Below are 10,375 nucleotides of genomic sequence, written 5' to 3'. Positions count from 1 at the left end.
AAATTCTATATATATATATATATATATATATATATATATATATATATATATATTATGTATTTGTTTTTTGTCCATATAATGGAAATCAATGGGAATGGAACTGTTTGGTCACCAACATTCTTCAAAATGTTAAAATCTTTTATGCTCCACACAAGAAAGTCAGTCACCAAACATGAGGTTGAGTAGATACTTTTAACTATAACTTATCCCTTTAAAAGAAGCAGAAAGCTTTGTACCTTTTTTTTAAAACGTAAATAAATGCTGAAGTATGTTTGGTTTTGTCTTGATATTGATGTTTAGAATCAAGGTTCATCTTTGTTATTCACGAAAACATGTATAATAAGAGTTTTGTTTTGGTATGAATCAGAACTGCCCTGAAACCATGTTTAGCTACATTTCAGTTTTGAAGAAAAAAGCTAAACTATCCACTGACGTGAACAGAAGACTTTATTAATTAATCTCATGAACAGCAAGTCTAGACTCTTCGTAGGTCTCTACAGTGTAGACGTATCTGAAAGCACTGTTCAGTAGTTCTGTTTGTTTGGACACTTGCTCTACTGCTCATGTATATATATATATATATGTGTGTGTGTGTGTGTTGTGTGTGCAGAATCGTCCCTCTGTGATCACATGTGCCCCAGCTGTGTGTGTTGTGTGGGCAGAATCGTCCCTCTGTGATCACATGTGCCCCAGCGAACAACCGTAACTGTAACCTCACCCACTGCACCGTGTCTCACAACGGCTGCTCACCCAACCTGACTTCAAGCTACCGCAGAGCCTCCAACTGTAAGTGCAAACAACGTGACCGGATCAGAGCTGGCACTGTTCATGGATGGGCTACAAAATTATGTCCAATTATATCTCTTAATAAAGACACTGATGCCACGTCCTTTACACAGGGAACTAGTATTCAATAAAATAGATCTTCAATAAATTAAGTAAACATGAAATGTTTTGCACCTTTTGTGTGTGATCCTATTACAGATACCAGAAATGGAGCAATTGTGACATGCAGGAAGTGACATCATTCAGACCATTTCTAGTGTATGGTGTATCTAATCTTTTTTTCCTTGGGTTTTATAATTGTTCTTATAATTGAACTGTAATGTAGTCAAGAACAACCACCTCATTACCAGTTTTACATTTCAGAAGTTTTATGAAGGGCCAACAAATCTTTTTGTTTATTGGAAATAAATTGATCCAGATTTTTTTTTTTAAAGCTTTTTCCTTTTTTTTAATGTTTTGTATATTCTATAAACTTAGACCTGAGAAATGTTAGTCAAACTATGAAAAATCCTAATTTTGTACATTTAAAGTAAATTGCATTATCCAATCACCACATATATGAAGTGTGCATCAGTACAAGAAGATTATTCTGCCAGCCGTATTTAAGTGGTTTCAAAACAAAAAAGATGTCTTCCACTTCTGTAGGTTCACGTAAAAATGATCAAAGTTTTGTACAAAGCTAACATAAGTAGATATGAAGTATATTGAAATGTTCTCCCTTCTTGAATCAACCACAAGAATGAGTTACAGATTGACTTCCTGCAAAGTGTTTGTCTCTCAAAATGTCTGTTGTTACATCCGTAACTGAAATATTTTCCTGATGTAATAATTTATTTTTTTATTTTTTTACACCAATGTCTGGACTCTACCTGCAGGGTATTAGTATTAACACATGCACACATACAGGTGGTTCAGTTTTCTGATGATAAATAGTTACATTTCACATTTTAGTGGCTGTGATGCTGGAATTGCTCACTAGGCAATAATAGAAATGAATAAAAGCAAACAAACGTCCCACATTTGAGTTTTTGTACCCTACCTGTGGAAAGTGCCATGTGTTAGCTCTGTCTGTTAGAGGTCTTGTCTTTGACGTACCGTGTGCTAAGCAGCGTTTCTCTGTCTCAGCTAACACAGCCTGCGACCCTGTTATCGAGGAGCATTTCCGCCGCAGCCTGGGAAAGAACTACAAGGAGCCCGAGCCGGTCACAAACTCGGTGTCCATCACCGGCTCGGTGGACGACCACTTCGCCAAGGCGCTGGGTGAGACGTGGCTGCAGATCAAGGCCAAGGGCAGCTCCTCCGGAAGCCCAGACTCCTCTCCCAACGGCCACATGGTCAACCATAGTCACTCCCCTTCCCTCGTGTCTTGAAAAGAGGACCAGCGAACCCCAGTCTTCTTCCAGCCGCTTCACTCTCAAAGCAACCATGCATGTTTTAGCAGAGCTGATGTATAGCTATGTACATAAGAACGCACGACGAGGAGGTGCTCCTTCAACTTTCAGTTGTGCTTTTTTTCCTTTTGATTCTTTTTGTTTGTTTGTAAGTATGCTAGTATACTTTTGGCTTGGCTGTTGTGTTATGGGATGCCCATACCTTGTTTTTTTTTTTTTTTGGAGATAAAAATCAGCCAGACACTATCGAACCATCTGCCTCAGATACCAAAGAAACTGCTGATGCAAACCTTTCACCCAGAAGCCATTCTTCCATGGCACCCATCGCATTCTGTCTTTCACACTCTCTCCCGGTTGTGTCCTGAATCTGTATGTGTATACTTGAAGCGGAAGGCCTGGACTGATTTTGCACTATGGATGGATGGAGGTGGTGTCCGTTTAGCGTTGGATACACATGATTTGGGTGTTTGTTTTGGAGGGTGACACAGGTGGAGCGGTTCACATCGCTTTCGCAGGAAACCTTGGTTAGGGGAGGGAACCTTTTTCCGGTCGCTTCGGCTCTGGCTTCTCTACGGCGCTGACACAACTGGACTGCGGCAGACGTGGGCATTCTTCTGGTTTTGGGTTGGTTTTTCCCAGGCACTGTGGTTTTAGTAGAGTAGACGGTTTAAGGGTAAGCTAGTGCTTATAAGTGCATGTTTTTAAAATAGCTGGTATCTATTATTGTGTAGACATTTCGATCGTAATACTTTTAGCCTTTTCTTCAGATTTTATTTTATTTTTGTCAGTAACAGTCCTAGATAAACTTACTGCTGGTACAGTTGTACTCCATATTATTATTTTCTATTCAATATTCATTGTGGTAGCTGCCAGATACAAGAGAGAAAACCGCCTCCGGACAGGCCATCTATATATTACCGTTTGGTTTTGTATGTTATTAATCCGTGGTACAGGATGCTGTCGCTTTGCATGACTGAAAAAAGAGCATTCGCAGCTATGGACAGGTCAACTGCAGCATTGACAATCTGCGGAAAACGTCGAGCTAATTTCGCGTGTGTGTGTGGTTGTCGTTCTTCATCTCTTAATTCTGCATTCAGCTTTCGAAACGGACCCGGTTTTCCAACGGTCCGCCTGTACCGAAACACAACACATTCCTCCGATAGGGAACGTCATGCAGGTCTTGTACTTTCTCCCGTGTTCAGTGTAGCTACTAACTAGAGACTGACAGGAGGCTGCAGATACAGGAGACGCTTGAGCTCGTCCTTACATTCCATCGGCCCTGAATTCAAACACGACGCGCTCTTCAAAAGTACTCGCCGACTCGGATTTCACAATCTGCTCTTTTTGCATGTATTTGCCACAAAACCTTGTCGTATCGTACGCGAGACCTTGAGGATTTCATCCTCCGTCACACACACATTTCATGACCAGTTTACTGGGTAGGACACTTTCTCACTTTCTGCTTGTGGCACACGTTACCCTACACGCTGTAGATAAATCACTTACTTAAAAACAACAAAAAAACGTTTTTATATAGGAAACTATAAGACCATCATTACGCTGTGCGTAACGAATGTACAGAGAAAACAAATCGTAGGTATTTTTTGAGGAACAATTAATTTGTTGATATGTAGCTATTTAATTTTTCCCTTGTCCTTTATTGTAATCATGCTTTTTTTTTTTTTCCGAGGAAAAAAGTTGATCTTTTTTGTTTGTAGGTTTTGTCTGTTTAAGGTTAAAGTGCAGGAACACAGTTATTCTATGAAAACACTGCGTTAGTGTAATAGCCACTTGTGTATTATTTCTGAAGGCTACTGAGTCTCGACACACTTCTGAACGGAGGCTTTCGACTGTCTCTGGAGACAATTGAACAAACGGACTCGAGTCTTGAGTGAGTTACTCCACTCCAGTACCATCGCTTGGGATTTGAGCAAGAAGATTTTCTATTTGATGTGTGCTTCCAGGAGAACGACGACAAGAAACCAACCGTTTAAAACTCTTCTCACTGCACCTCGAGTGTACTTCTTCATTTGTAAATCTGTATTATACCCTCATTTCATGGCCTTGTTTCTCCTTGGAATAAAACAAACTTTTGGCAGGCCATTGTTTTGTACTTTTAAGTAGCCTCAATGAACAATAAAGTGCTCTTAAACCACAGCCCGAGACTTATGATTCGTCCTTTGTGAAAACAGGTGATTACTCTTGGGGAAAATGTCAGAATTACTGTAATTCCATAAGAGTTTTAGTAAAAACTCCGTTGCAATTTGTAAACCCAATGAAATAAACTGCTCTATCATCACTGAGCATGTGCCAGGATATATAGCGTTTCAGTTTGCTTCATTTTCTCATTACCAACAACGAAGCCTGAGACGATGAACATCACTAATAAAGCTCTTGAGTCGTAATCTTTCTATGGTGATTTCAGGACACGGATGCACCATTACTATTATTAACCCACTTACCTAAGTGACCAAAAGCAAGGAAATATTACAAAGAATGGATTATGTGAATATAATTTTATTATGTGAACAAATGCACAAAAAAATGAACCAAAACAAAAGCCACATGTCTAGACTGTTACAGTGCAATGATAGAGATGAGGTTGAGTGACTGGATCTACAGTACAGTCCAGCAGAGATGAGCACATTCACTTGGGAATACAAACCAAGAGTTCAGTGCTGTGGTTTACACTGACCCGTAACACAATTCTTCAGTTCAGGTGTGTTTGCATTGGCATTGAACGCAAGGCTCAGACACCTGCCATAATCTAACACTCTTTTAATGAACATTAGGCCAGTTTAAAAAATGCCTGAAGACAAAGGATCTTAGTCAGCATATATGCCATATTTAACCGCCCTTGACAATGATGGCTGATGATTTCATTCCCAAAAATTGTCCAGGGGAGAGAAAAAAAAAAATGGGGGCAGGGATATGCTTAAAACAGGCCTTTTAAAGGGTTAGTTCACCCTAAAATGAAGAATCTGTCATCATTTACTCACCCTCAAGTTGTTGCAAACCTGTATGAGTTTCCTAATGTTGATTACCCAACAGTTGCTGGTAGCCATCGACTTACATAGTATGGAGAAAAAAAAAATACTACTTTTGTGTTTCTAATATGAACAATTGGTTTGTGTTTTGGAACAACATGAGGGTGCGTCAATTATGACATTTCTCATTTTTTAATTTTTGGGTGAACTATCCTTTTAAGACAGAACAACACTGGACTGGATATCTAGACCAGAGCAGTTCACAGCAGGTTTATTTGCATCGCTTTAATTCTGCCATCTTTCCTGACACAGCTATAATGAGATTTTACGTGAATGGTTAAGACAAGTATTTCAACAAGTGCACGAAGGATCCATGTGCAGTGAGGTCACTGTATGCCGTTAACAGTGTCTGAAAATGAATACAAGAGAACAGATGAGCTGACAGGAACATCACAGCCAGTTAAAGGAGCTTCATTTGGAGTCTCCAGCGGTTTGGTCCAGAGGCCTTCAAATGCTCTCGTCATCACTCATGTCCCAGATCTGCAGGACAGAAGAACTGGAGATTACAAAGCTGTTCAAATAAAATGACCAAAACCTCATAAAAACACAAGTGAATGATACTGAGTGTGTAGCTGTTTTTAGGCTGCAGAGATCTGCTCTCGTGATGTTTAAAGTGGAACAGCAGGTGTGCATCATCATCATCATCATCTCATGACGGTTTAGTACATGAACATCTGAACATGCAAAAGCCCTTTTCAAGCACTGATCCTCCACACAACACGCATGTTTGAAGACCAAACTAAACTCGCGCCGAGACTGAAGATAAACGTCCTTTTGAAGACAGAGGTCAGACATGAGTGTGTGAGTTTGGATTGTGTGTGGGGAGCCTCTTTCTTCTACGGCACACCTGGCTGTCAAAAGCTCCGCGTCATTGACATGCTAATAAGAGCCGAACAAAAAAAACAACTTCAGCGGCCTTCTCACTTTGAAGTCTGCGCCAAGTCAAAAAAACAAAATCCTCGGAGAGACATAAGTGTATCTGTAAAGAGCGAGCTGAAAGAGACGGGACCGAAGCGCCGAGCTGAAGTGAACACGACGAACAAACTCTACTGACCCTCAGATACTTTACAACACACACGATCTCAGCTAAAGACCCTCCTCGTGGCTCTTTTACATAACACACGAAACCCAGATCAGACATTTAACAACAGCAGAGTCATGTGCCATCAGTCTCTGTGTGGTGAAATACAATTACCATCGAAGTTCATCAAGAATGAGCTCTCAGCCACGAGCGAAACAGTGTCATGTGTAACGTTAATGAGAAAACTAATGTATGACACATTAAATCATTTGTGTTTGGTAGCTCTTTATTTTACAGTCCTGTTCTGCATGTACATGCTATGTAGTTATTACAGTTACTACAATAACTACACTCTAAAAAATGCTGGGCTAAATATAACCCAGAGCTGGGTTAAAAAGGGACAAACCCAGCTATTGGGTTGTTTTGACCCAGCGGTCGGGTTGTTTTGACCCAGCTATTGGGTTGTTTTGACCCAGCGGTCGGGTTGTTTTGACCCAGCGGTCGGGTTGTTTTGACCCAGCTATTGGGTTGTTTTGACCCAGCGGTCGGGTTGTTTTGACCCAGCGGTCGGGTTGTTTTGACCCAGCTATAGGGTTGTTTTGACCCAGCGGTCGGGTTGTTTTGACCCAGCTATTGGGTTGTTTTGACCCAGCGGTCGGGTTGTTTTGACCGAGCGGTCGGGTTGTTTTGACCCAGCGGTTGGGTTGTTTTGAGGGCAAACCCAGCTATTGGGTTGTTTTGACCCAGCGGTTGGGTTCAAAAAGGGGCAAACCCAGCTATTGGGTTGTTTTGACCCAGCGGTTGGGTTCAAAAAGGGGCAAACCCAGCTATTGCCTGGGTCAAAACAACCCAATAGCTGGGTTTGTCCCTTTTTAACCCAGCATTTTTTAGAGTGTAGGTACCCTGAACCTACCCGTAAACCTTACCTTAACCCATGTAGTTACCTTATACTACCCAGTACTTTCTTAGACACTGTAAGTAAATAAGTACACATGCTGTAAAATAAAGAGCAACCACGTTTTTTGCAAAACAGGTGCACTAGGAAAACCTACTCTACCTACAGCCAACAATGTAGCCATACATCCGATTCCCTGCAGTTTCCAGCCTATTTTGCCTATATTAAATACAATTGTGTTGTGTGGTGTGCTGTTAAAACGCAATATAAAAAATTGTTTAAAACAGCGGTTCTTAACCAGGGACCCTCAGCTATCCATCTTTCAAGAAAGGCTGGATGATGACTTTTTAACACATTTAAATGAAAAATAAAACACTCCTAATATAGTAAAATATAATAATAAATAAATAAGAATAAAACATTATCAAATTAAAATGCTAAAAATAACTCCAATAACAATTGTTTTTACTGAAGAACATGCAGTTCTGGAATGCAGAACAACTTCTGAAATCACAAAATGAATTGAGGCTAATTATTTTACATATGAAATTAATTATCAAGTTGAATTAATTTGATATATATTGTTGAAAACAAGCAGCTTTTGTCACGGTTACATCAGAAAACAAATATCTTGGCACTGAGTCCTGTCCTGAGAGTGTGGGTCTTTGAGAAGCACTGCTTCAGAGCTCGCTCTCTACCCAGAAACCAGTCTGGTAAAGGCCACGGAGGTGCCGCTGGTCCTCGCTGGAGATCAGAAAGGTGAAGTGGTGAATGCACAGCCTGCATGAGAGCGCGCGTGTGTTTGCTGCAGCGGTTCAGCCTGTAATTACATGAATCATCTTAATAACAGCGTAGAGCGTGTATCATTCAGTTACATGAGCGCTGTAGAGTCGTCTCATGGGCGTGTGACCGCATGTCATACATGTTACACATCAACAAACCCTCGGGTTATATATATATATATATATATATATATATATACATACAGTATGTGTGTGTGTGTGTGTGAGAGAGTCAGATCAACACTATAAAGAATATTCTGCCAAACTAAGAATGAATCCCACAGGAGCTTGTGTTTGTCTTCACGAAGCCGTTTCATTCTGAAGTAATTACTGCGAGCAGAACGTCCATGTAAACCGAGCAGAAGATGAGTGACCAGCTTCATTTCCCGCTCACATTAACCTGACGACGGCACACAGAGTTATTATTAAAGCTGTCATTACATAACAACAATTTCAGATGAATCACTGCAGCCCCTACCTACAGCCAACAAATGTAGCCATACAGCCGATTCCCTGCAGTTTCCAGCCTATTTTGCCTATATTAAATACAATTGTGTTGTGTGGTGTGCTGTTAAAACGCAATATAAAAAATAGTTTAAAACAGCGGTTCTTAACCAGGGACCCTCAGCTATCCATCTTTCAAGAAAGGCTGGATGATGACTTTTTAACGCATTTAAATGAAAAATAAAACACTCTTAATATAGTAAAATATAATAATAAATAAATAAGAATAAAACATTATCAAATTAAAATGCTGAAAATAACTCCAATAACAATTGTTTTTACTGAAGAACATGCAGTTCTGGAATGCAGAACAACTTCTGAAATCACAAAATGAATTGAGGCTAATTATTTTACATATGAAATTAATTATCAAGTTGAATTAATTTGATATATATTGTTGAAAACAAGCAGCTTTTGTCACGGTTACATCAGAAAACAAATATCTTGGCACTGAGTCCTGTCCTGAGAGTGTGGGTCTTTGAGAAGCACTGCTTCAGAGCTCGCTCTCTACCCAGAAACCAGTCTGGTAAAGGCCACGGAGGTGCCGCTGGTCCTCGCTGGAGATCAGAAAGGTGAAGTGGTGAATGCACAGCCTGCATGAGAGCGCGCGTGTGTTTGCTGCAGCGGTTCAGCCTGTAATTACATGAATCATCTTAATAACAGCGTAGAGCGTGTATCATTCAGTTACATGAGCGCTGTAGAGTCGTCTCATGGGCGTGTGACCGCATGTCATACATGTTACACATCAACAAACCCTCGGGTTATATATATATATATATATATATATATATATACATACAGTATGTGTGTGTGTGTGTGTGAGAGAGTCAGATCAACACTATAAAGAATATTCTGCCAAACTAAGAATGAATCCCACAGGAGCTTGTGTTTGTCTTCACGAAGCCGTTTCATTCTGAAGTAATTACTGCGAGCAGAACGTCCATGTAAACCGAGCAGAAGATGAGTGACCAGCTTCATTTCCCGCTCACATTAACCTGACGACGGCACACAGAGTTATTATTAAAGCTGTCATTACATAACAACAATTTCAGATGAATCACTGCAGCCCGTGTTCCTCTCAGTGCCTTCAGTATCTCAGCTCAGAAGTCATCTATTCTGACAAGTCCTAAGATTAAAATTACATGAACGAATAAACTACGAAGCTGTACAAGATGTACTGTTGTTTAGCACACATTTGGATCACACTTTATTTTAAGGGGGGGGGATTAAAAGATCTAAAATATAATCCTGCAGATTAAGGCATTAATATGTGCTTCATAAGTACTAATAAACAGCCAATATGCTAGTAATATGCATGCTAATAAGCAACTTAAACTCAAGGTCAACTCAGGTCCTAAAGTGTTACCAACATTTTAAATATATATATAATTTATATATACAGTATATATATATATATATCATTAATAACAATCATACAATATATTAATACATTTTATAACTTAATATATTAATAATGTATAAAAAAATTTAAATTGTTGAACACAAATGACTGATTTACTTTCTCAAGTAAATTCATAAAAGTGCAGGAGACATGATACACTTTCATGAAGCTGACGCTCAACTTTAAAACTATTTTCAATGTATTGCTCATCTTTCTATAATTATGCATGCAGTTTTTATGATTTTATGAATTAATTGAATGAATACAAGAAATATTCTACAAAAAAGAATAATAATGTACTTTTACAAATTCATTTGCAACCCACATGTTTGTTTAGAGCTGTTTTGGCTTGTAAACGCTGCTTGATCTGAGCAGATTTCGCTCCTGATTCAGACCAGAACACTTTTCACTGGACATTATGGACTCGTGTTTTAGATAAAAACGTCTTAATGCTGGATGTGTTTCAGCTTTTGTCTTCTCCAGATGTTAACTGATGGACTGGAGTGCTGTGGATTACTTGTGGATTATTGTGATGTTTTTATCAGCT

At 39.5% G+C, this 10,375-nt stretch overlaps 1 protein-coding gene across 4 annotated transcripts in view; it reads left to right on the top strand.

Moving 5' to 3' along the window:
- The window catches only part of vgll4b (vestigial-like family member 4b), a 46,677-nt gene extending 38,526 nt beyond the window's left edge, over positions 1-8,151 (top strand). For 3 of the 4 annotated variants that reach the window (XM_016575700.1, XM_016575707.1, XM_016575691.1), the window contains 2 exons: positions 663-786; positions 1,912-4,334. In XM_016575700.1, coding sequence (XP_016431186.1) covers positions 663-786; positions 1,912-2,156 — 369 coding nt within the window. In that variant the 3' untranslated portion in view covers positions 2,157-4,334. Of the gene's footprint in view, positions 1-662; positions 787-1,911; positions 4,335-8,128 lie in introns of those variants that run through there. The other variant, XR_001641984.1, reaches the window with a different exon arrangement.
- Positions 8,152-10,375: the final 2,224 nt, after the last annotated feature.

This window comes from Sinocyclocheilus rhinocerous, unplaced genomic scaffold (assembly GCF_001515625.1).
Source record: "Sinocyclocheilus rhinocerous isolate Xijiao unplaced genomic scaffold, SAMN03320098_v1.1 scaffold1574, whole genome shotgun sequence".
In the NCBI taxonomy this organism is placed as follows: Eukaryota; Metazoa; Chordata; class Actinopteri; order Cypriniformes; family Cyprinidae; genus Sinocyclocheilus; species Sinocyclocheilus rhinocerous.
Note: the sequence above shows the minus strand (reverse complement) of the source record. Positions and strands in the feature narration are given on the sequence as shown.